This window comes from Branchiostoma belcheri, unplaced genomic scaffold (genome assembly GCF_001625305.1).
Source record: "Branchiostoma belcheri isolate BF01 breed outbred unplaced genomic scaffold, Haploidv18h27 scaffold57, whole genome shotgun sequence".
Lineage (NCBI taxonomy): Eukaryota > Metazoa > Chordata > Leptocardii > Amphioxiformes > Branchiostomatidae > Branchiostoma > Branchiostoma belcheri.
The window spans coordinates 808,158-834,546 of NW_017804209.1; the positions used below are offsets into that span (position 1 = coordinate 808,158).

The 26,389-nt window shown below is 40.6% G+C and overlaps 3 protein-coding genes across 3 annotated transcripts in view; 2 read left to right on the plus strand and 1 right to left on the minus strand.

Moving 5' to 3' along the window:
* Positions 1 to 3,345, plus strand: part of LOC109481637 — a 5,515-nt gene extending 2,170 nt beyond the window's left edge. The window contains exon 4 of the mRNA XM_019784216.1: positions 191 to 3,345. Coding sequence (XP_019639775.1) covers positions 191 to 3,345 — 3,155 coding nt within the window. The remainder of the gene's footprint in view (positions 1 to 190) is intronic.
* A 5,026-nt stretch (positions 3,346 to 8,371) lies between these two features.
* LOC109481713 lies at positions 8,372 to 10,538 on the minus strand. Its single transcript, XM_019784306.1, has 4 exons — positions 10,453 to 10,538; positions 9,769 to 9,872; positions 9,322 to 9,395; positions 8,372 to 9,149 (listed from the first exon to the last, which is right to left on the minus strand). Exons 2-4 carry the CDS (start codon positions 9,860 to 9,862, stop codon positions 8,991 to 8,993), a joined length of 327 nt encoding a protein of 108 aa, XP_019639865.1. The 5' UTR covers positions 9,863 to 9,872; positions 10,453 to 10,538; the 3' UTR covers positions 8,372 to 8,990.
* Positions 10,539 to 13,238: 2,700 nt separating this feature from the next.
* Positions 13,239 to 26,389, plus strand: part of LOC109481638 (UHRF1-binding protein 1-like) — a 38,907-nt gene continuing 25,756 nt past the window's right edge. Inside the window, exons 1-5 of the mRNA XM_019784217.1 lie at positions 13,239 to 13,397; positions 15,238 to 15,400; positions 22,346 to 22,467; positions 23,390 to 23,498; positions 25,312 to 25,416. Of these exons, the coding sequence (XP_019639776.1) occupies positions 13,354 to 13,397; positions 15,238 to 15,400; positions 22,346 to 22,467; positions 23,390 to 23,498; positions 25,312 to 25,416 (543 nt within the window). The 5' untranslated portion in view covers positions 13,239 to 13,353. The remainder of the gene's footprint in view (positions 13,398 to 15,237; positions 15,401 to 22,345; positions 22,468 to 23,389; positions 23,499 to 25,311; positions 25,417 to 26,389) is intronic.

A 26,389-nucleotide genomic window follows, 5' to 3' on the forward strand; every position in this document is an offset into this window, starting at 1 on the left:
CGGGGCGAACGTTGGATACAGGCGGCCAATGGATACAGGACTGGCCAATATAAAGTCCCCTTGCCCCACCGAATCTGCTTGGAGATTACACTGGGACAACTAACTTGCAAATGAGCATTTGGGAAGAAGCGTTTTGAGGCTATCAAATACGTCAACAATCAAATAACTTGTAATGTTCGTTTGAATGCAGGCCAGCGCTCTAGAGAGGTAGAGCCCCTGTGCAAGTTGAGCGATGTCTACCTGAAGAGAGGGGAAAGGTCAAAAGATGGCGGAGATTTCACCAAGGCTGCAGCACTCAGCAACGCAGCACTGGTGAGATCTAAGAGCAAAGACAAGGAGAGCATTAGAAAAACAATCCAGGAAATAACACAATCATTTGTTAAGCACGTGCTGGGTATCGAACAAACGGTACACATTGATGGCACAGAGGAACACAAATCTATATTAATGGAATACCGCGGATATGTGGAAGACGAGATCAAAAGAATTGAGCAGCAGATAGATCCTTATAGCCTTGATGACAATGACCCGAAGATCAGGGAAGTAGAGAAGAAAAGAGTGGAAGCAATCAAAGCCTTGTTTGACACTATTGTTCAGCAGCGAAGAACATTCATAGCTGGCCTTGTAGATGAGTGTATAGAAGTGATGGGCCCTCCTCCCTGTAAGTACGCAATGATAGGACTGGGTTCACACGCCACGGGGTTGGTAACACCATACTCCGATCTGGAGTTTGCTATTTTGATAGAAAAGGAAGGAGAAAACAATGTGAAGTATTTTCACAATCTCACGAATTACCTTCACCTCAAAGTGATCAATCTTGGGGAAACCATTCTCCCTTCCATGGCCATCAAGTCTCTCAATGACTTTGAGTCAGATAACGAGCTAGGCAGCTGGTTCTACGACTCTGTAACGCCGCGTGGTTTTTCGTTCGATGGGTCCATGCCACATGCATGTAAAACCCCACTAGGCAGAGGTAAGGCATGCCTTCTTATCCGCACACCACTTGACATGGCCAAAGTTCTCGAAGACGACGTCACGCTCCACCTGAAGAAAGGCTACCACCTAGCGACCGTCCTGGGAGCTGTATCTTTGATTACCGGAGAGCAAGGCCTGGTCGATGAATACACCACTGCATGGGATCAGCTACGTGCAAAAAATGAAAGTGAAATCGCCCGGCTCCTAGCAAACACTATGCTGGAGGAAAATACCAAAACATTTCAAATGCAGAATCCGACTGACCGACTGCTGGATGTTAAGAAAGAAATCTACCGATTTGCCAGCCTTGCAGTGTCATGTTGGGCGCTATTTTACGGCATACAGCCGACCACGATCTGGGAGACTATTCAGAAGATGAACAAGAAGGGAATCATCAATGATGAGAACGCACATCACGTGATGGTGCTGGTTAGCATCTCTGCAGAGCTGAGGCTGCGTACTTACATGAACAATCGTGGTCAAGTGGAAAACGTATCAGTCTTATCGTCAATGTCAGGCAATAATGTCACTGAGGAAACAACAAAGAAAGTTTTTTACGTCTCCAATATAAGACAGCTAATGAGGTACTACTACACAGCGACACCGTTAAAATCCTTTGTTTTGCAACTTGGCAATCGTCAACCACTGAAAGAGCCCTCGTGTCTGTTCCTCAACTCCTCACTACTACAAGCAGATGTTTATAAAAGTTTGTGCGACTATAATCACCATAAGACATGCATTGAACAGGCTCTCCAACAGGAGCTATCAAAACATGATACGGGTGCAATTCATCGTAATATAGCCTGGTTACTTTACAAGATGGGAAGCGCCTTGCAAGATATCGGTGATACGATGAATGCTATCAGCCATCATGAAAAATCATTACAGATGTGGCGGAGTATCTATGGTGAGAACACTGCACATCCTGACGTCACATTGCCACTTAACAACTTGGGTATCGCCTGGAGTGCCCTTGGTGATTACAGAAAGGCCGTCAGCTATCACGAACAGTCACTACAGATGAGGCAAGCTATCTATGGTGAGGGCAACGCACATCCTGACATCGCCGTGTCACTTAACAACCTGGGTACGGTCTGGGATAACCTTGGTGATTACAGAAAGGCCATCAGCTATAACGAACAGTCACTACAGATGACGCGACTTATTTATGGTGAGGGTACTCCACATCCTGGCGTCGCCAGGATACTTAACAACTTGGGTAGCGCCTATAGTGACGTTGGTGATTACAGAAAAGCCATCAGCTATAACCAACAGGCACTAATTATGATGCGGCTTATTTATGGTGATGGTACTGCACATCCTGACATCGCCTCGCCACTTAACAACTTGGGTTTCTCCTGGGGTGCCCTGGGTGATTACAGAAAAGCCATCAGCTATAGAGAACAGGCACTACAGATGTGGCGGAGTATTTATGGTGAGGGTACTCCACATCCTGACATCGCCGGGTTACTTAACGATTTGGGTCTTGCGTGGAGCGACTTATGTGATTACAGAAAGGCAGCCAGCTACTTCGAGCAGGCACTACAGATGATGCGGAATATCTATGGTGAGGGCAACGCACATCCTCACATCGCCGCGTCACTTAACAACTTGGGTAAGGTCTGGGACCACTCGGGTGATCAAAGAAAGGCCGTCATCTATTATATACAGTCACTACAGATGCTACGGAGTATTTATGGTGAGGGCAATGCACATCCTGACATCGCCGGGTTACTTAACAACTTGGGCACCGTCTGGCGTGGCCTTGGTGATTACAGAAAAGCCGTCAGCTATCACGAACAGTCACTACAGATGAGGAAGATTATCTTTGGTGAGGGCAACGCACATCCTGACATCTCCGCGTCACTTAACAACTTAGGTAGCGTCTGGATGGAAAGTGGTGATTACAGAAAGGCCGTCAGCTACTTCGAACAGGCACTACAGATGAGGCAGGGTATCTATGGTGAGACAGCACATCCTGACATCGCCGACTCACTTCGCAACATGGGTTCCATATGGACAATGTTAGGTTCTTACGGAAAGGCCATCAGTTATCGTGAAAAGTCACTACAGATGTGGAAGAGTATCCATGGTCAGGACACTGCACATCCTGACATCGCCAAGTCGCTTAACGACTTGGGTTACACCTGGATTTTTATTGGTGATTACAGAAAGGCCATCAGCTATCACGAACAGTCACTACAGATGATGCGGAGGGTCTATGGTGAGAACTCTGTGCATGTTGACATCGCCGACTTACTTGAACACTTGGTAACTTACTGCATGTTGCTTGGTGATTCCCAAAAGGCAGCCTCTTACTATGCTGAGTTTACATGGAGGAAACAGATGATTGATAAAGACAAAAAATAGTCAGAAGAGGCATTTGTATTAGAATGTTTGTGAACTTATGTATAGTTCTTGTTGGTTTCAAAACAGCAAACAGCTACATATGTACATGTATGTTAATTGTTAATGTTTATTATGATGATGATTGGTTTATTGAACGAAACACAATCTGACCTAGCAGTCAGCAGACTGAATTAGCGTCAGACTTTACAGTACATCAATTAAATGGATAAAATCACAGTTTAAAATATGTTAACACATGATAAAATATGAAATATTTACTGTCCGTTCAAGCATTGCCATACATAGATGCATAAAATCTGTTACAATATTTAAGTATATTAGTATAAGTTTGACGTCATGTGTTCCGTTGGTTTTAAATATTGTGAGAATCAGCGCTAGCGTTGCTGTATATATTTCAATACATGACATTGAAGGGCACATAAAGGTGTACATAGTTTAATAATTGTAGTTTAGGTAAAGTAGAAGACGAGGTACATTTTATTGTGGATTGTTCCATGTATGACAGCGAAAGAAACATTCTTTTCGATTTTGTGTCAAGCAAATACTCCCAACTTAAGTATTTGAATAGTATAGAGAAATTTATATTCCTTGTAGTCTTTAACAAACCAGCTCTAACTACTCGTACAGCCAACTACATTTATAAGATTACCAGAATGCGAGAGGAAGTTGAACGTACTTGTGTACTATAGCCGTTTTATTATCAACATTGATGATGTACTTTGTCAATATGTGACCTGTCTTTAGCCCAGTGGGGCAAAATGTACAATAAAGGTCTTCATTCATAAAAAAAAATAATAATAATACTGACTCCATAGTGATATTCGTCCCCAAGCAACGAAATTGTATTTGAAACTGAACTGATTCCAAGACCTCATATCTCCACGAAATGCTAGTGTTTAGAGCAAAGCAACACCACTTGTTCCTGAAATGAAAAGGTTACTCAGCCACTAAAATCACTATCATTAGACATTTGGTCCTCATCTTTTTTTTTCATCACATCCTCAGTTGCTGGTAATGTTGATAACGATATAAACTAGACTTCTGGAATATTTCCATCATATTTCCATATTTCTTCAGCTTACCCTGGTATTCTGTGATCTTTCATAACGGTCAAATTTGATAATCAAACTTCAAAAAGCCTATTGTTAATCTTTCCTAATCTCTCACTAACCAACCAACCAACCAACCAACCAACCAACCAACCAACCAACCAACCACTCACTCACTCACTCACTCACTCAAACATCCAACTACCCAACCAATCACTCACTCACTCACTCACTCACTCAAACATCCAACCACCCAACCACCCGACCAAAAAACCAACCACTCACTCAAACACCCAACCACCCAACCACCCAACCACTCACTCAAACATCCAACCAACCAACCAACCAACCAACCAACCAACCAACCAACCAACCAACCAACCAACCAACCAACCAACCAACCAACCAACCACTCACTCACTCACTCACTCACTCACTCTCACTCACTCACTCACTCACTCACTCACTCAAACATCCAACCACCTAACCAACCAACCAAACAACCAACCACTCACTCACTCACTCACTCACTCACTCACTCACTCACTCACTCACTCACTGAATTTACCTACCATATAGTAAACATCTGTCAAAGACAGTGACAATGACAAAGACAAGGTTGTAACTTGGGAAGACTTTTTTTCATATTGTTTGTCAATGAATTATTCTTCAGATATGTATGTGGTTCAATCCAAATTACAAATCGATGTATATCTCCGTTATTTTTCATAGATGTGTACAGTCTATGCTGAATTACAATTACCAAGTACAGTATTTGTCAAACAACAGTTATATGACTTCACTGTGGTTTCTTATAATTATTAGCTGTAAGTCGTACTGTACTGTAAACAGTTACTATTACTGTACATTGTATATCGTATATATATGTACATACAAATGAGTCTATATACATATTAAGTCATATTATTTGTCTTCAGATGTGTACAGTCTATGCTGAATTAAAATTACCAAGTACAGTATTTGTCAAACAACAGTATGTATGACTTCACTATTTATGACTGCACGTTCTTCAATATAAATATTAGCTGTAAGTCTCACTATACTGTAAGTGATGTAATATTACAAAAATATCATATATATAGTAGTATTACATGTTTATATGTGTACATAAATGGGTCTGCTTTAATTACTGGGTATATATGAGCCACGCTGATGCTTCAGATGTGTACGGACAATGTGAAAGACAAGTTACAATGCAACAACAGCATTTATGAAAAAAGCAGTAATGTAAAATTACATTATATGATTGTATACAAGATGAATATGTAACATTACATGTAAATAATTATGTACAATACATATTTGACTACTGTACATTGCACTGTGTAATTAATGCTGGCTATACAAGCCATTATGATAATAGAATATGTCACATAATTTTCAGCCTCCTCCCTTGTATGATTGCGTATACAAGATAAATATGTACATGTACAATACATATTTGACTACTGTACATAGAACTGTGTAATTGCTGGCTATACAAGCCATTATATAATGATACAGAATGATAGCCTGCTCTGTACAGACCATGACATTAATCACACAATTATAGTATTGTAAAAAAATTAAAGAAAATTAAACTGGACAGTTAGTACATGTGCCATCATTCTAAGCAAGAGAAAATGAGTGACTGTGGAAAAATATTTCAACATGTTCAAAGAAATTTTAGCCATCCTCCCTTCATCTATTAACCTGCTACACCAGGAAATATGACATGTGCCAAGAATATACTAATCTAAGAAAATTAAACTGGACATTAGTACATGTACCATCATCTAAGCAAGACGAATGAGCGAGTGAGTGTAAGAATTCATTTTAAGATTGTTTTAAGAAATTTTAACCATGGTCATCCCCCCAAAAAACAGGAAGCCGAAAAATTTGGGGTGGGGAAATTGTGGTCATGTTTGAAGAAATTTTAAATATGGTCATCCCCCCAAAAAATGTGGACATGTTTAAAGAAATTTTAACCATGGTCATCCCCCCAAAAATAGGAAGCCGAAAAAGTTGGGGTTGGGAAATTAAGGACAATTGTTTAAAGATATTTCAACCCCCAAAAAAAGGAAAAATTCAGGGTGGGGAAGGGGGTCCAGTAGGTGTTTGACAAACATGATTCAAAGAAAAATTGGCCAAACAAGGGAGAAAAAAAATTGGGAGAAGAAAATAATTAAGCAAAAAAAGACAAGAAGTAACCAGTCCAGGAACACCATGCTGTCAGATGTTAGTGACGTAGGAGACCCCAGCCCAAAAGCAGCCGGACTGCGGCCCTGTGCAATGCAGTCCGACTGCTGGGGCCTCCTCAGACATGGGTCTTGGACTGGGGAAGGGAAGGAGGAAAGAGAAGAAAAAAGAGTTTGAGACAAAACTGAGGCAAAATTAAAACCGATTTGAAACTGCTGAGACAAATAAAAGGTTAGGACAAACATGATTAAAGAAAACTGGTCAAAAATGAGAAGAAATAAATTGAAAAGAAAAGTAACCAATCCAGGAACACCATGCTGTCAGATGTTGTTGACCAGGAGACCCCAGCCCAAAAGCAGCCGGACTGCGGCCCTGTGCAATGCAGTCCGACTGCTGGGGCTCCTGACATGGGTCTGGACTGGAAGGGAAGGAGGAAAGAGAAGAAAAAAGAAAGTTTGAGACAAAACTGAGACAAAAACCGATTTGAAACTGCTGAGACAAATAAGAGCTTAGGAAAAACATTATTAAAGAAAACAATTGGTCAAAAATGAGAAAAGGAAAGATGGCAATCCAGGAACACCATGCTGTCAGATGTTAGTGACGTAGGAGACCCCAGCCCAAAAGCAGCCGGACTGCGGCCCTGTGCAATGCAGTCCGACTGCTGGGGCCTCCTGTGGCATGGGTCCTGGACTGGGGAAGGGAAGGAGGAAAGAGAAGAAAGAAGAGTTTGAGACAAAACTGAGGCAAATTTAAAACCGATTTGAAACTGCTGAGACAAATAAAAGGTTAGGACAAACATGATTAAAGAAAACTGGTCAAAAATGAGAAGAAATAAATTGAAAAGAAAAGTTGTCAGTCCAGGAACACCATGCTGTCAGATGTTAGTGACGTAGGAGACCCCTGCCCAAAAGCAGCCGGACTGCGGCCCTGTGCAATGCAGTCCGACTGCTGGGGCTTCCTGTGGCATGGGTCCTGGACTGGAAGGAAGCTTAAGGGAAGGAAAGGTTAGAACAAACTAAGATAAGTTAAAGAAAAACAAATAATATAACATAAAAAAATCTGTAGCTTTAAACAAACACCAAACTGACCCCCTAAAAGAAAAATTAATAGAAATAAAGGGTTTGTCCAGTCAATAATGTTAGTTATTTAAATTTCTAGTGGAATTTGTAGTTGAGGCTTGTTTCATAAATTTAAGTTATAAGAAGTCCCCCCGGTACCCTGGCCAGGAACACCATGCGATGTTAGAAGAGACCCCGCCAGCAGAGCAGACCGGACTATTGCTGGCTGTAGTCCGGCTGCTGGGGTCTCAGGGCATGGGTTCTGGACAGGGGGGAGGGACATCAACAACAAAAAAATGTATAGTACTGTTTTAAACAAAACCCCCCAAAAAGGAAATACAAATTTAATAAAGACTTTTAGTCTTGTATAGTTGTTCAGTCAAAAATTTGGGTAAGTCCAATTTTTTGGGATTGAAAATTCAGTTCAAACATGTACAAAGCAAATTGGCTCCCAAAAATGGGTCCTAGAGGGGAGAAGAGAGGGGAGGGAAATTTATACTTTAGGATTTTAAACATTACGACCAAATTCCCCCCTACCCCAAATAGAATACAAATGAAGACTTTCCGTCTTGTACTAGTTGTAGAGTCGAACTTGAACAGTAAAAAATTTGGGTCTAATTTCTTGTGCTGGAAATTGCAGTTAAACTTTGAAGATGCTTGACAAATTTAGGAACACCAATATTGCCGTTAGATGTTACTTAGGGAGACCCGGTACCGGCAAAGCAGACCGGACTACTGCCGGTAGCAGTCCGGTCTGCTGGGGTCTCCTGGCATGGGCCTGGACGGGGGATTGGGGGTTGAAGAAGTTATCAGACAAATTTTTATACTGACTAGTAAATCAAATATTTGAATGGCACATGTTCTCTGTCCCATCATTGAAACAAAAAATGTGATTATAACAGTCAGGTAAGGTAACCGTAATAAATACTGTAACAATATTACTGACAGAGATGTTTACAAAATGATATGTGTATCAAACACTGATTTGTGTAAAGATTCAAAATCTAGATGTAGCACATTAACCAGGTTCAACATTCAGGTAAACAGCATACTGGAAACTGTTACAGTCTTGCATAATGAAACTATTAACTGAAATTTTACAGCCATCATTGTATGTTAAAAAATAATAAAACATGATCTGAAATGAGTTACAATATATCAGACTGAATATTTCCTAACTTTGACATAATTTGTTTATCGCTGTTGGTATGAATACTGATCACAAAGTACATTTCTCCTTCAAAGACTTTTAGCTCTGATATTGATATGATATTACGGTGATTTTTTTTTTGTTGTTTTTGTCCTCCCAAGTCATTTTTCTTCTGTTAAACCCAGACGTTCAAACCTCGAATGCTCTGATGTAGCCCTCGGTAAACCCAAGCCAGTAGGCTTCGACGTGGTGGACGGTCTGCGGCTCTGTGCACTTCTTCAGCGGCGGAGGTGGTGGTGGTGGAGTTTCCAACCGCGGCGCCTTCTGCTTCTTCTTGTCTTCAAGATACTAAAAAAACAGTGTACAACAGAGAACAGTCTCAGTTCTGGATCTGGTCTCGCACTTTTTTCCCAAAGGATGCAGGCAATTGTATCATAATATAATGCACTGAGTTGCTGCCTAATCTGTCAACTTCCTGTATGAGTTCTTGTCATGAATATAAGAATAAAACGTAACTCACCATCTGAAGAGCTTTAGCACAAATGGCCGTCCCCGTCGTCCACATTGCAGCTTCCATTGCCGTCTTCTTGAAGCCTGGAAAGAAAGTACAAATTATACTTGCCTGAAACCACAGTGTGGTTCAGTGGAAGTGCAGCGCACATCAAAACCTTCTGTAAGTTTCTTCTATAAGTATCAGGATTTGGGTTCAATGTTCAGGTGCATGTAAGAAGGTATCTGAAAACCATGTAATTCAAACTTCAAGCACCTGAAAATTAGAGCCTCGACTAGATAGACTAAGTAATGTTTCGACTTTCGACATGGGATCAAAGCTCTGGAAAAAGTTATAAACACATGTTGCAGAATTTTCTAGAATTTTAGCACTACTCCCTATGCTTATTAGTGCTCCATACTGGCCACAGAAAACAAACAAACCCTAGAAAAACAGAAGAAGGAGAGGCCGTCTTACCGGGGGTGAGGATAGAGCCGACGTTGCTGAACGCCTGAGCAGGCGGGAGTGATCCCATCAGGCCCCTAAGGACCGACCTGCCCAGGCCGAGCATAAGGGAGATCCTAGGGAAGAAAGAAACAGACTTCATTCAAAACACGAATAAACAGTTGTAACAGTGTGGATGAAACAGCCATCTTACTATGACTACATCTGATTATTCAATAATTCCCTGACATTAGCAGTAGTTAAGCCGCTAAGATTATGGGGGAAGTTCTAGAGTAGAGTAGAGTTTGATATTGATATTAAATGATAAAAGTAAAAATTTACGAAGCTGCCCCCCTCCCCACCACCGCTGCAAAGCTAGCGAGTCAATCGGGTTGTCTGCCTGTGTAGATGTGTTGACTGTGCAGTTAGTTTACTTACTGACATCCTTAGCGTTTCTATACTTTGTGTAAAACTTAATTCTCTGTCAATAAACAAGAAAGTGGTTCTTTATGAATTGTGAGCTACAGAAAAGTTCTAAACCAACTGTTCGGTGTGAAAAAATCCTGGCCCTTCCCCCCAAACCACCCTTGGATTTAGTTGGAAAAGAAAACTGCAGAGTCTCGGAATTTTCACCAAAACGTTCGCTAAAACTCTGGTAGTTACTACTAGAAATGCCTGTGAATGTTTTAGGAACATCGTAATATCTGTAAAACTTACAGAAGCGCTGTTTTTTCAGTCACAGACACAAGAAGGTTTGTCGGAGCTCTGTAGTACGGTCCAACTTCCTTGGCGGTCGGAGTGCAAATGGTGAACAACTCTCCTGATTCGTTGCTAAGTGCGCTGCGCGGAGTCCACTTATTTTCGGGCGGGGGGAGACATGATACTTTAGAAATTATTTTCACCACGTACGGATTGTTTCGACGTTTCAAAATCACAATTAGTGTTATACATCTCATATTAAACTATATTTAATAGTTTAGTTTTGTACTATGAATACGTTTTTGTCCAAATGTTCTAGTTGTGAAGATATCTAAGTTACCTACGTAAACGAGTGGAACGTTCTAAAATTTGCATATCCAGGGATTCCCTAGCAACAGCGCGGCGACAACCGCGAAATGTAAACACAAGCCGAAGTGTGGGAGGGGGGCGAAAATTTATGATATATTTTTAAGAATTTCACGTCACTTTCACCACAAATAAAGTCAAGAAAACGGAATGAAATAAAAGATAGACCGAAAAGATGAACGCTTTGCTATATGAAATAAAGAGAAACAACGTCTTTATTCACGTCAAGCGATGATAATACAAGACAAATCAGTGTATCTTACTCATGTGCTGCGTTTTTCTCCTTTCAGTTGTGCTTTATTTTTCTTTAGTGGTGCCGGTGTGTCTTCGATTACACCTTGTTTTATTATCCCATCTGTTGTCCAACATCTCTACTACATAACCTCATGTCTTGACACCTTGCCTATTACTAACAAACTTGTTAAGTCGGTTTGTGGCTCTTCGTTTAAGTTCATACACGAAAACGCCATTGGTGTTACTTAGCAATGATTCTACTAAAACTAATAAATAAGATATTTGTTGAACCTGTACATCATCATGTATTGTCTAGATAAATCACCCGGGTTGTTTTGACTAGCTAAACGCCGTAATGTTATTCAAACGCCGCGTTTTGGCGGCCTTTCGCTCTCTTTTGCCAGTGCTGGCACTCTTTACAGTGCTACTCAGTTGCTCAAAGCTTTTCCAGTTTTAGGGGCTGATTTACTAGGAGCTGATTTTATCAAGATCGACTGATGTGTAACGCTACTAGATATTATAATTAATAACCAGCTCAAATACGATCTGCTGTAGAGCCGACTTTGTAAAACTGAGAAAAGGGCAGTTGCTTTTCATCCATGCATGATCTGTGGAGACCTCTGGTGAGCAAGGGAAGAATTGCAGCAATACCATGAAATGCTGATATCACACAATTGTCAGCGTGAAGTTTAAGACACAGGCTCTCGTTTCAGGCTAAATTCTCCATGGCAATCACTCGTGATCTTCATTGGAATCGGATACAGATTCATGTACAGATACAGATTCATGTACAGGTAACTGTTACAGATATAACTTGTGTTACAGATTTTCCGAGTAGGATGACCGTGTCAGTCCCTACACCTGAGTGAGGGTTACAGTTGACACGGTGGCCTTCGCGTGGATTTGTTTAAGGTGGATAACAGGTTGCGAATCTGAGACCCACACACTTGGGCATCTGTCTTCCCCAGCGGTACCATATTGAGGGAAGACGTGCTGGTTCCGGTTGGGATACTTGCGGGCTAACTTATTATGTAGGGGAAAACTGTACACTTGGCTGCAGGTAAATTCCCCTGCAAGGTGGAAAAAAAAAACATGGCGAACGATATGGATTTTGTTTATTGATTGATTGGTATGTTTGGTATTTATCACATATATCATATACAGGTAACTACTGTAGTGTGCTGAGTGATTGAGTGAATGAGTGAGAGAGCGTGAGAGAGAGTAAGCAAATGAGTGAGAGCGTGAGAGAGAATGAGAGAGTGAGCAAGTGAGCGAATGAGTGAGTGAGTGAGTGAACGAGTGAGTGAGCATTATTGCAAGTGAGTGGGTGGGTGAGTGAGTGATTTGAGTGACTGAGTGTGTGAAGAGTGGTTGGTTGGTTGGTTGGTTGGTTGGTTGGTTGGTTGGTTGGTTGGTTGGTCGGTCGGTCGGTCGGTCGGCTGGTTGGTTGGTTGGTTGGTTGGTTGGTTGGTTGGTTGGTTGGTTGGTTGGTTGGTTGGTTGGTTGGTTGGTTGGTTGGTTGGTTGGTTGGGTGAGTGGGTGGGTGAGTGAGTGAGTGGTTCGTTGGTTAGTTGGTTGAGTGACTGAATAAATGAATGAGTGACTGGTTGATTGAGTGAGTGAATGAGTGAGTGAATGAGTAAATGAATGAGTGAGTGAATGAGTAAATGAATGAGTGAGTGAGTGAGTGAGTGAGTGAATGGATTTAGTGACTGGTTGATTGAGGGAGTGAGTGAGGTGGCGAGCGAGCGAGTAAGTGGGTGAGTGAGTGAGTGAGTGCGTGCGTGAATGATTAAGTGCGTGCGTGAGTGAGTGAGTGAGTGCGTGAGTGAGTGAGAGTGAGTGAGTGAGTGCGTGAGTGATTAAGTGCGTGAGTGAGTGCGTGAGTGAGTGCGTGAGTGAGTGAGTGAGTGAGAGTGAGTGAGTGAGTGAGTGAGTGCGTGAGTGAGTGCGTGAGTGAGTGAGTGAGTGAGTGAGTGAGTGAGTGAGTGAGTGAGTGAGTGAGTGAGTGAGTGAGTGAGTGAGTGAGTGAGTGAGTGAGTTAGTGAGTGAGTGAGTCCCGACATGGCGGAAAATCCGTCTTATGTGTGTGTACAACATGTATATTTGAATGGCCTTGAATGAAGTTGCAACGATAGCGACATGTTCCTGCTTTTTGAGCCAAGTCGCCAGGTGTCGCTGCTGCACGCCAAGTGCGCACCGCCCCTCCCGCGCGGTGCACGCCGGTCCGGTCAGAATCCCCCAACATGGCGGCGGTGACACGAGATTTCATCACTTAGCGGCACAATTTTCGTTTCCTCTGCACGCCACAACTCCGCCATGGAGTCCTACATCAAGAAGAAGATCTTGAAGCACCTTTCCAAGTAAGTGCCGTGGCCAGATCCCCAAACCGAGCCTCCGTTCGGGCGCAATTCCGCCATTTCCCCACAGTAACTCAACGCCCTATCGGCAATGAATTAAGTGTGTTAGTCCAGGTTAATATGGGAGTGAAAGTGGTTGATAATATCTTATATTACCGACTCGTGTCAAATTTCCTGACCCCCTGCCGACTGTTCTCACTAGCAGAACACCAGCGAAACCCTTCAGCGTTTAGCCCACCCAAATCGGACTTAAATTCCTCCCCTAAAGTTGAATATCATAGATGTGAACAGGTGAATTTGAGGGGGTGTTTTTACTAGTAGTTGATTTTACCCAACACAAAACAAGGCCACTCTTCCCCAGAGGGTAAACCTGTTTGTTTTTTCTGTCATTATATTTTCTTTTTAAAAGTCCTCAACACAAGAGAAACAGGTAGGTGTTATGAGTCGGAAGAAATTGTGCGTCAGTAGTAGTAGTAGGGCCGTTCAAAAACATAACTGAGGAGAGGGGGTTGAAGAGGTCGGATTTTACATAGGGGGGTTAGTGGGTGTGGATTTTGTTGGATTTGGATTGAGGGGGGTCAAGCAAACTCCGGATTTGTAAATTTGCTCTGGAGTTTAAAAGAAGCAAGCCCTGGATTTGGATGAAATTTAATATAGGGGGTCAAGTCACTTGGGTAAAATTTTAAGGGGGCCAAGGCACTTCATTTTGGATGAAATGAAAAGGGGGTCAAGGCACCCAGATAATAATAAGGGGAGTCAGAAAGTAGCAAATCCAAGCTCTTCAACCCCCTTCCAATTTTTTTTTTCTTTTTGGAACAGCCCTGGCGTCACAGAAAATATTGCCGGTTGGTGTAATTAATTTTGTATGGGGTCAGCTGAGGCTGTGATTGGTCAGTTCTGTGACTTTGAACTCCGACGTGCAGGTCAAGCTGATGTCTGACTCGTTTGTGTTTTATTTATGTGTTGGGCTCTTTTTGTAAGCCATGTTCACTTTACATCGATGAGGGTTAGACATCCAGGTAGTACTATATGCCAAAAAACAGTTACTCAAGCACCTGGTTATGATTGTCCAAATCATGTTCATTTTATATATTATTTCTGTTTTATTTAGTCAGGGTGGCTCATCTTACAAAACATAACAAGGACATAATCCATATTCATATTAATTCCGGTGTATTCACAACAAAGAAATATATACAGATAGAGTCAAAACATTCAGCAATATATCCAAAAGTAACTTGATTGATTCACGGTTAACGATTTTGTTTTGACGCTTGGTTGTTTTGTAACTTTATGTATTGTTTAATGTGTTGGTTTCATTGTTTTCACTTGTAACTTGTTGTTACAGGGCATTCCTGAAAAGCAGTGTTTTTAAATAGCACTTCAAGGTCTCTACCCTGTTTAAATAAAACAGAAATAAATAAATAAATATCATACCTACAGACTTTAAATCATTATATCAAGCTACGTGAGAAAAAAAAATCAATGTTTTGGGGAACTGTACTGTCACTGAACATTAAAGCACTCAGCAGATATTTGGTGATTTGGAGGCCCAGTTCAACCATATTGGCAACAACAGTTTTTGTTCATTTATCAACAGATTGATTTTTTTTACCAGCCGAACTGTACATGTAACTCAATTTTCACAGAGATCTCTTGCTAATCCTAGAATATAGTAGTAGAAATTTCAAGATTGTGTTACAGGACCTAAACACAAACAAACCAATCAAACAACAGTATCTAAGATTGCCCGAGCATACTGAATGGGAAACTGGACCATATCATGTTACAGGACACACAAACAAACAAACAAACAAACAAACGTGTCCATGTTGTGTTGCAGGTTCACCAAAGGCCTGTCTGTAGATAAGATATCCCTGAGCACGCTGAAGGGGGAGGGGGAGCTGGCTAACCTGGAGCTGGATGAGATCGTGTTACAGGATGTGTTGGACCTGCCCACCTGGGTCACCATCAAGAAAGCCACCTGTAACAAGGTGGCCATCAAGGTGAGACTGTTAATGTTTGTTTACCTGTGCAGGAGGAAAATATTTGTTTATGTTTACCTTCACAGAAGGAAAACAAACTGTTTTTCTTCAGTTTCTTCTTCTTCCATTAAGAACAAATAAAGTCAATGACCTGGACCAGAAGGCTGTCACCATGGTAACTGGTGCTGTAGGACTAGGAGACACCCTGTGGTGTTGGGCTACTTATGTAGCAAGTGACAGGACAGATTTAGAGTTGGAAGGGCTGGTCATCACCATGCATATACATGGTAGTGTTGGAGTAAGAATAAACATGCAGTAGTTTGTTAGGCTAGACCATGTGAAGGTAAACATTATGCAAATATAATGGTTACCTTTCTAGTTTAGATTTACATTTAAGTTAGACTAGGGCTCGAAATCTGCGTATACATATTCAAATATTCAAATTCAGATATACAGATAAATGATAAAATTGTAACTCAAAAGAGCAGCTGTGCACTTAATTTTAAACCGTTACACCATGCACCAATATATTTGTTTAGGGTTTTTGTAATATTCTACATTTACTGTATTGTAAAACAACATAATTTGTACTTTATTTCATGTACATTGTGCACTCAAAATTTTCAGGTTAGATGCACCAGTGCGCATGTAATATTCCCAAAAATGAATTTGAAGCCGCTGGTTTTCTGCCTGTTGACTTCGCTCTCCATGATTCTGAGAACCGTTGACTCATGCATGCCAGGTCGGCGACTCATGCGTGAGGTCGATTCGTGACCCTGAGAATCTAATGAGGTAAAACTCAGGGTGGGCCGAGGAAAAAAGTGTTGTGTTTCCTGTTTTGCTAGAAAAACCTTCCGACCCTAGCCTTTTTTTGGAAGGACCCCTGCAAGGGACATAGATTTTTCGAACTGATCGACCTTTTGAGCTCCATGATCTGACATCTGAGTGATGAAACATTGTATAATTGATTTTTCAACATTCGCATTGAAAATAGAAGCATCCTCATGCAAGTTTTACTTTGTTAGACTGTGTTGTATACATGTAGCTATAACATATATCTCTACCTACCAACCCTAATTTTTTTTATGTTTACCGAAGGAAAACATATTGTTTTTTCTACATTTCTTCTTCTGTTCCAAACACTAACCTGACCTATCCAATGGCCTGATTTGGTGACGTCTGTCACCATGGTAACTGGTGTTGGGTTACATAATATTGCAATTTTACTGGAGGGATTTAGACTCCTGTCTGACCATATATATATGAATGTGCATGTATTTGAATAAGAAGAGCAAACCATATGCGAAGGTTAACATTATGCATTTGCTTTGCAAATGTTACCTTTCTAGTTACCTCCGGGGGAGGAGACATCCTTCCGTGGAAGGGTTTTGTGAGAGATTTAGATTTTCATGTTCGCAGCTGTTTCTCGCGTTTGGGTCGACGGATTCTTTTGAGACTCGGTACATGTTTTGCTATTGGGCTGCAGATGATGCACGTTCTTTTGTTTTTATTGTATATGTGTTTTAGGGCGTGAAAATGGTACCTTTTGGTGGCCCCAAAACACCCCTTTTAACGTGAAAGTGGTCGCGACCATTGACCTTTGGCGTGTTTAAGCTATTCTCGGTCTGGTCCACGTATATGACCCCTCACACAGAGGGGTGTCTGGTCTCGATAATTTTTTTTTTTTAAATCCTATATAAAAATATACAATAAAAAGCCCGGAGGTATAAAATCTCAGATTTTACTTGTTTAGTACTAAAACAGGAAACATTTTTTCCTAGGCCTTGCATGTATAATGACTCACTCATGTTCACATAATTTTGAGTTACTCTGTGAGAGTATTGTGAAGGGCAAGCCAGTGCATTATCTGGGTTCTCTGATTTTTTTTGGCAGAAAATTAATTGAATGGGTTGGGTAAACTAAAGAGTCATGAGAATAACGTACTAGGCGTTCTGTGATTTTAGATTGCCAATCTTCCACTGTGCTGTGTAGGAATTTTTAATGTAGAAATTAGAAAATAACAATGATGAATTGAATGGAAAATACATACAGAATACAATCACAGTAATTTACAACAAGAAGCACTTAACATGTCATACAGGTATGAGGTCACCGAACTCTAGTTATTGATGATAACTAATGAGAAATCGTTCATAGATAAACCCACTCAGCCAGTTTGCCTCAACTGCTGGACTATGTTTTTGTTTGATGTAAATTGTTCCATGTGCCACCCTCCCCACATGCATTCACCACAGAACTGAAGATGCTTGCAGCATTTGACAAACATCTCGACTTGGAAACCATTTATGTCTCAGTCGTGTTGTAAGGCGACCCTCTTCAAAGTGACCACCTGTCCAAGGTGACCACTTTTCTTTGGTCCCCTGGGCTTGGTGGCCGGCTTGGACAGGTTTCACTGTATTAGTATTAGGTTTCAAGGTTTGCCCTTAAAATGATTGTATAGATTATTCTCTTTAGCAACACATAATCTTTGTGTGATGAATTTGTGATGGAGAGGTCACCGCAAATATAAAACCAGTCTGCAAAGGTATTACTTTCAGGATTTACAGTAATTCCAAAAAAAGTCTACAATATTGTGTGGCAGAGCATTTGGCTCAGAACCAAGAGATCCTGGGTTCAAATCCAAAATCCAAATTTGTGCCCTTAATGGAAAGGCACTTTACATGACTTTCCTCAATTTTCTCAGGTGTTAATGAGTATACCAGAATAATCATTATCATGATCTTGATTGTGGGCATTAAAAGAAAACTAAACCAAAGAAAACCAAGCCAAGTAACATGTTTTCAGACACTGACTTAATTCAAGCCTGTACTTCTCTCTCTCTCCCTGTTTGAATTCCCATGTATGCATGTTGAGCTGTGCAGTACATGTACATGTAGTTATTAAACCCTGTATAACTGGAGATTGATCGTAGGTCAAGTGTATATTTTCTGACACTGACTGAATTGAAGCCTGTACTTCTCTTTTTAAATTCCCATGCATGTTGAGCTGTGCAGGACATGTACATGTACATGTAGTTATTAAACCCTGTTCTATATGACCAGAGATCGATCGTAGGTCAAGCATACAGCTGCATACTAAGTGGCCTGTAGGCTAGCAGTGCAGGGCATTGGTCATCTTGTAAACATTAATACTGTTTTGTTTACACTTAGTCTAACAAACTTAAAGGTTAATGGTTCAAATCCCACGCCAGTCAGTTCAGACCTGTCTGTGACTTTCTCACAAGGCTTTAAGTGAAATTTTGATATTTGTTCTCTTTGAGATTCATTAATGATGTCTAATTTTTTTTCAGTTGTAACTGGCAAAATTACCATTGTTGATATTTTTCTGCAGCCTCATTTTTTTTTGGGGGGGGGATGGTTATTGGTTTAGGTAGTTATTATTATTAACTGCTACACATCTCAAGTATTACTATAAAACAGAACCCAACAGATTTTCTACAGGAATTACAAAATGGCAATAAACGTTCTGGTGACAGTTCCAGTCGACAGTTCCAATGTATTGGTCTTGTATTTGCAGCTTGTACTAATTACCAGGAATTGTGCAGTGTAAGAGAAGTGTGGTTTGACATGTGGCTGGTGGTGCTTGAACGTGAACTTGTACTTCATCAGGTTGGGTTAGTCACACTCAGTGGCATGTAGTGTTCTACAGCACTGCTCTTTCCACCCTCGTGTTCACGTGCGCACATGGGTCTGAACAAACGTACAATTTCCTACATGAGCTACAAACTACGCCAACACACAACAAACAAGTATCAGTAATGGCGTGGGGTTGCGTTGCACAACGGCAGAGTCCTTGGCTTGAAACCAAGAGGTCCCAGGTTCAAGTCCTGACATGCCGCCGATCTTGTGCCCTTGGGAAAGGCACTTTACACGACTTTCACTTAACTCAAGTGAAAATGAGTACTAGTATTGTCCTGTATTAGTTTCTATGTGTGGGACACAACACCAGCAACGTCGCATATCCAGAGGACCCTTTCCATGATCCATTAGTTTGCAAATCAGGTGAAAATGAGTACCTAGCTTCGGTTAGGGGCGTCTTATCGGATGGGAAGTTAAAATGGAGGTCCCGTGTTTGAGGAGGGACACACCTCAAGCACGTTAAAGAACCCACGTGAGCGGAAGTGGAACAAACCATTATGGTCTAAAAAGGGGTAGGGAATTTTCCCGACCAGCCTTGTAACCCCTGCTTCTCCTATTGGGTCAGTAACTGTTAGTCCTCACTAATTGTGAGAAATTGGGCTGGTCTCAATCACGATGTTTCTGACTCAGGGAGAAGAGTTGCTGTTACAGTTCTATACCTGTAGCTCTATGCCTAGAAGTGGCCAAAAATGGCCTTGCATTGAGCGACACCGTTTAAAAAAAAAGAACATGACCAGTAACTGGTACAGGTGGGCTGGGGTTGAACCTCGTGACTTGTAACCAGAGTTTACTGCTACCAATGGATCCATGGCACGGTACTGGGGATGCACTTCAGGTTCTGAACAAGCTCAAGTTTGTCACGTTCTAAGTCATGTAGTGCTTTTTACCCTTGCTCTTCTTGAGTCTGGAGTCCCACTCATGTGTACAAGGTCGTAACAAGGTCGTACAAGGTCAGCACGTGACCTTGAAGAGTAGCTGGAGAGGAACGTGGGTTGTTGCACGATACTTGCTGCTGTACGTGTGTGAAGAGTCTCTCATGGTCCAAACTGAAGTGTTTTGTGTAATCCAGCATTTCTACATGCAGTTTCACTTAATCGTGCAGAAAGAATTTCAAATTAATAGTACTTAATGGCTTATAATTCTTATGTTTACCGAAGGAAAACATATTGTTTTTGCTCTGTTTCTTCTTCTTCAGTGACCTGAACCAGACTGTCTCACACCATGGTAACTCAGTGTTGGGTCACATAATGTTGCAATTTTATAGTAGGAGGAATTTAGACTCCTGTTACCATGTGTGTGAATGTGTTTGAGTAAGAATTAACAGAGCAGACCATATGCAACGGTAAACATAATGCAAACGTTACCTCAATCCGTAGTTTACTAAATATTTATTTACTTCAATGTTTGCTTTCCTGACAGAAAGGGTAAATGTTCAGTGATAAACACCTTATGAAGATATGTTTGGACAGTTTTAAGTGCAGCAGTGTAGAGTTTGCATTTCTAAGCCACGTCTGTGGAAAATCAATTGAACCAGTGTGCTCAGTCTGCCATGTGGGATTAAATGAGCATTAAGCATTGAACAAATATCTAACTTGGTGATGGCCATGGACTGAAAGTAGTAAGTAAGAATCTGACTAGATGTGAGTTATTTTAGTTGTTTCACAAAACCGGTAAACTGGTTTTTAAAGGCATAACGCACCAATTTTGTACTGTAAGACTGGATTGTAAGGTTTGATATACTCACTCGGGAAGGACCCAAGCAATTTTCACATGCCTTCAAGTACCAGAGTTATCAGTCAAGGATTGAGGTGTTCAAGAATTCATTCTTTCCTAGAACTATTGCAGATTTGGGATTAGTGACTAATCATTACACACTCAATAAACCCAGTAATGCCCCACATGGGCACTTCTCTCCACATGTTCAGACCTGTCCTTGGTGCTGAAATCATGGTTGCCATGCCTTCACTTGGAACTAGGAAAAATACAGCATCTAGTATGACCTACATCTACATACCTAACCAGCAATTCTTAAAGCTTATAAGCATTTCTCTCCACAAGTACCTGTCCTTGGTGCTGAAATCATGGCTGCCATGCCTTCACTTGAAAGTGGGAAAAATACATCATCTGCATACATAACTAGTTATTCTAAAAGCTTAGAACCATTTTTTCCACAAGTACCTGTCCTTGGTGCTGAAATCATGGCTGCCATGCCTTCACTAGGAACTGGGAAATATACAACATCTACACACCTAACTAGTTATTCTAAAAGCTTACAAAAACTAGCAGAGGAAGTGTTTTTAATAGAATTTCTCCATTTACAGCATATACATACTGAAATGTTACAGGTTAGCCGTTTATTACATGGCTTTGGGGGATCAGTGACTAATAATGACACACTCAATAACCTCAGTAATGTCCCACAGAAGCATTTCTCTCCACATGTTCAGACCTGTCCTTGGTGCTGAAGGCATGGCTGCCATGCCTTCAATTGGAACTGGGGAAAATGCAGCATCTAGTATGATCTACATATACATACCTAACCAGCAATTCTTAAAGCTTAGAAGCATTTCTCTCCACAAGTACCTGTCCTTGGTACTGAAATCATGGCTGCCATGCCTTCACTTGAAACTGGGAAAATACAACATCTACATACCGAACTAGTTATTCTAAAAGCTTACAAAAACTAGCAGAGGAAGTGTTTTTTATATTTCTCCATTTACAGCATATACATACTGAAATGTTACAGGTTAGCCGTTTATTACATGGCTTTGGGGGATCAGTGACTAATAATGACACACTCAATAACCTCAGTAATGTCCCACAGGAGTATTTCTCTCCACATGTCCATACCTGTCCTTGGTGCTGAAATCATGGTTGCCATGCCTTCACTTAGAACTGGGAAAAATATAACTTACATCAGTATGATCTACATACCTAACCAACAACTCTAAAAGCTTAGAAGCATTTCTCTCCACATGTCCATACCTGTCCTTGGTGCTGAAAACATGGTTGCCATGCTTTCACTTGAAACTGGGAAAAATTCATCCTTAACACACCTAACTAGCAGTTCTAAAAGCTTACAAAACCTGACAGAGGAAGCTTTTTGTAAATAAAGTTTCAAGATTTTAAGGCATATAAATACTTGTTCTTGTGTTAGTAGCATTTGGTGCAGGTTTACATGTATGAGAGGTCTACCAATATGATAGAGCTACAGTAAAATGTCTAGAATTGTCTTTTTTCCTTTTTGTGTTCCAGTGATCAGTTATTTGGTTCCTCTAGTCTCACAGTTTGTTCCTCTTGACCATAGATCCAGTGGACCAAGCTGAAGACCCACCCGATATGTCTGTACATGGACCAGATCGACATTGAGATGGAAACATGTGACGAACCCAGGGCACCAAACAACCCCTCACCTTTCATGAGCCAGGGGTAAGTACAGCTAACCCAGGTGACCTAACAACTAACCCATAGCACCCACACTGTCATGAAATGGGTTAGTTAGTAAAGCTAACCCAGGACACCCAACCACTCAAGGCCACTCATAACCATTCAAGAACCATGCAGGGTTACAGTAGTTTATTTAGTAGTTAGTTGTTACTTCACTTGAAATTCCTTTAGTTCTTTTGATATTATGTTCTTTTTCTTTCTTCCTGTTGTTTTCTGTCTTTTTCTGTCCTTTGTTTCATGATTGTGTTTTCTGTTTCTCTGTGTTTCTGTGTTCTGATGTGTCCACAGTCCCACTTCAGTATCTCTGTCCAAAGACCCCGTCAAGCACCTTTCTGAGAGGAGGTATCAGTAGTTATATTCTGTCTCATTGGGAAACTTTGTGCTCATGGTTTTCAAAGCGTGGGTGTCCGTTTTATCGAAGAACGTACAGCAGAAACTTTAGTCTTTGTAAATTATATTGACTGCAACCGTGCTTGAAAAGAAAGACTACCAGAAGCAAATGTGTATTTCCCAGAAAAAAACATAAGTTGGAGCAAGTTACTGAGTTTTGGCCCTTTGAGTTGAATTGAGTTGTATTATTACTAGTTTGATGTGTAAGGAAGGAACTCTTGTTATCTTTACTGAAGGAAACACATTGTTTTTGCTTTGTTTCTTCTTCTCCAAACAAATAAGGGCAATGGCCTGAACCAGACGTCTGGCACCATGGTAACTGGTGTAAGGGTATATCATGTTGCAATTTTATAGCAGGAGGGATTTAGAGTCCTGTCACCATTAATACATTGTATATGAATGTGTCTGAGTAAGAATTAACAGAACAGACCATATGTGAAGGTAAACATTATGCATTTGCCTTGCCTTTGTGGTTCATTAAAATTTTGTTTATTTGTTTGTTTGTTTGTTCCAGAGGTGACACGAAGTACGGTTTTGCAGAGAAGGTGGTGGACGGGATGTCTCTAACGATCAACTCTGTCACCATCCGATTTATCTCTCACGCCTTCCACGCTTCCTTCCAGGTAAAATGTTCAGTTTTCAGCTTTTATTTTACTAATCTCCAGTACCAAAAGAAAACAAATTGGTGCAGCATTGATCAGGAATTTTGACTCATTTGGTTCCAAAGCAGATTATGATTTTACCACCATCATTTTCCAGTCATGCTCTATTTGTAAAGCAATAAGAGGTCCAACCCACTACTGGTGTGTAGTGGCAATCGAAAACCCATCAAACTTTATACTAGATGCGTTAGATATACATGTGTGGCAGGTCTGTGACTGCTCATTGGAGTAACTGCACATTGGAGACATTCAGTAGTGGGTTTGCTGTACAAGCTTCAGCTGTCTTGTCACAAAAATGATTATCATTATTGGATATTTGTGGACTGTTGGGTCAGTCATTATATAGCTTGCTGGAAATCTGATCGTTTAGCAAAAAATAAAACTATGTGTGCATATTTCCATAATTTTTATCCTCCCATAACTCAATCATCATTTGCTTACTAAGATCTGACACCTTCAACAGGAACTCTTTCTTCCGAAACACGATTTTCTATGCATCTATATTTTGCTAATCTGATCGCAAAAAATTAAGCTATGGCTGCATTCAAAGAACGGTGAAATTTTTCCTTTACAGTGAAATGCCTATGGGCAACCTAACTCCAGAGGCGAATTGTTCAAACATATTTCCAATGTTATTTCAATCTGCTTCGTGAGAGGGAAAGATTTTATGTGGTTGAGAACTAACGACCCAGACCCAATAAAAACCTAATTGGTGTGTCCTGACCAACTGTTCTGTACAGCGGGTTAGCAGAACTACTGGGGGAGAAGTAAAGTTATTCACTGAGCAGCAGGACTCAGTAAAGAGACTCTTTTTACACAACCAAGTGTTTTATTCACAGCCGACGTTTCGGTGACCGTCTGTCACCTTCCTCAGGGCAATTCTGACTGGTTCACATTGCACTGCAGCACAGGTGTCACTGCTGTAGACACTTGATTGTTTAAAAAGAGTATCTTTACTCTGACCTGATGAAACTATTCACGGATGTGAGCGTCAGCTTCAGGACTGCTTCAAAACAACATCGTTAGCAAGCAGCATTACTTTGAACAGCTCCATTTCATTAATTACCATATGGCTGGTTTTTTTTTTCAACAATTTGCTTGGTGCAAAGCCAAGAGATTATTTCTAGGCTAGTTTTGGTTACTGGAACAGAGAAGTAAGATATTCGCTAAGCATCAGGACTTCACAACGACATCATTAGCAAGCAGCATTACTTTGAGGAAGTCTTAGAGCATTACGTTGAGCAGCTCTAATGTATTAGTTACCTTTTGGCTGTTTTTTTTTCTTTAACGATTTGCTTGGTGCAAAGCCAAGAGACCATTTCCTTTGGAACAGCAACTCTTTCGTCTAAGTCAAATTAAAAACAGCAATGCTGAAGACAAGCCCGACACACTAATAGTGTGTAACTGTAACTGTAATAGTTAAGCATTATTTTTAATTAGATTCTCTCATTTAGAATTTTGTTTGAAAAAGAAAAAAGAAACATTCCAAATCATTCATAAAAGCTGATTTCAGTTGTCTTTTTGAATCTTCAGGTTTGGAGTTATTGTTATTTACTGTTGTTTAGAGTTAAAACTTTAGGTCCAACACAATAAAGTTCTCTCACCTAGAGCTTTCAACCAGTCACTCTGGTCTTCCTCAGTAGACTGACCCTGTGAGGCTTGTCACATGGCTTCTTTGAAGTGTGACTTCAACATTGGGTCAAAGGTATCTGGTAAACGATGTTGGCCCCCATTGCAGTTATTTACTGTTTGTTTGTTTGTTTGTTGTTCCCAGCTGTCGAGAATACGAGCCCGCAGTACCACTCCGCAGTGGAAGGCGGCCGACCTTCGTATGACCCGGATCAAGGACACGGAGAGAGGGATGGTGCTCACGTTCAAGGTCAGCGCACGGAAAATTCCTGGATTGTTTTTGAGCTAAAAGTTCAAACTTGCATTTTGTCCATCATTCAGTCATTTAATTGTTGTTTCGAAGCTTATTTAAGAAAGTGGCTTCAAGTTGTATTAATTATTTTATTTTGATGATTATCAATCAGTTCCATCCACAATATAATGGCCCCATCGGTCAATATATTGACCATGTGTTACATGTAAGTCCATATTTGTATCAGACTTTCAGCATTGGCTTATGATGATGGCTTAATAGTGTTTCATCCTACGATAGTTTGTGGGAAAAGCAGATTTTTGGTCCCATTGATTCTGAGTTTATAATTGTAGTGATATTTCCGTGAATAGTTTCATCAGGTTGGTAAGTCACTGAGTTAACAAAATCTCTTTACACAACCAAGTCTTTTATTCAGCCGATGTTTCGGTGACCGTCTGTCACCTTCCTCAGGGCAATTCTGACTGGTTCACATAGCATTGCAGCACAGGTGTCTCTGCTATAGATGCATTCCCAAACAAACTAGAGTTCCCCGATCTCACACCTTCGCCAAATGATGTTAATCTTTATGACTGACAAAGTTTAGATTAGATTATTCCCCCCTGATTTAAGAAATAGGAACCTAATTTTCATGAATTATATCATTTTATCATAATCTCAACCAAAAGACAGTCTTATATTAACAAAGAATGCATTCTAGCATTTCCTAATAAATTATGCAAATGAGGTCCTGATTTGAATAAATTATGTTTAATGATGTTCACCTCAATTTAACTTTCAAATACCACATGTATGAAATTCCAGGCAGTTATCATTACATAATTGTAAAATTTTCTCATTAATTATGCAAATTAAGTCATTATTAGCATAATCAACATCTTCCTGTGTTTCTCTCGTTGTCAATTACCAATGTCACAAGCTTCAATTGTCCTATCATGGAATGCAGCTGATTTATAGAATTTCCCCATAAATT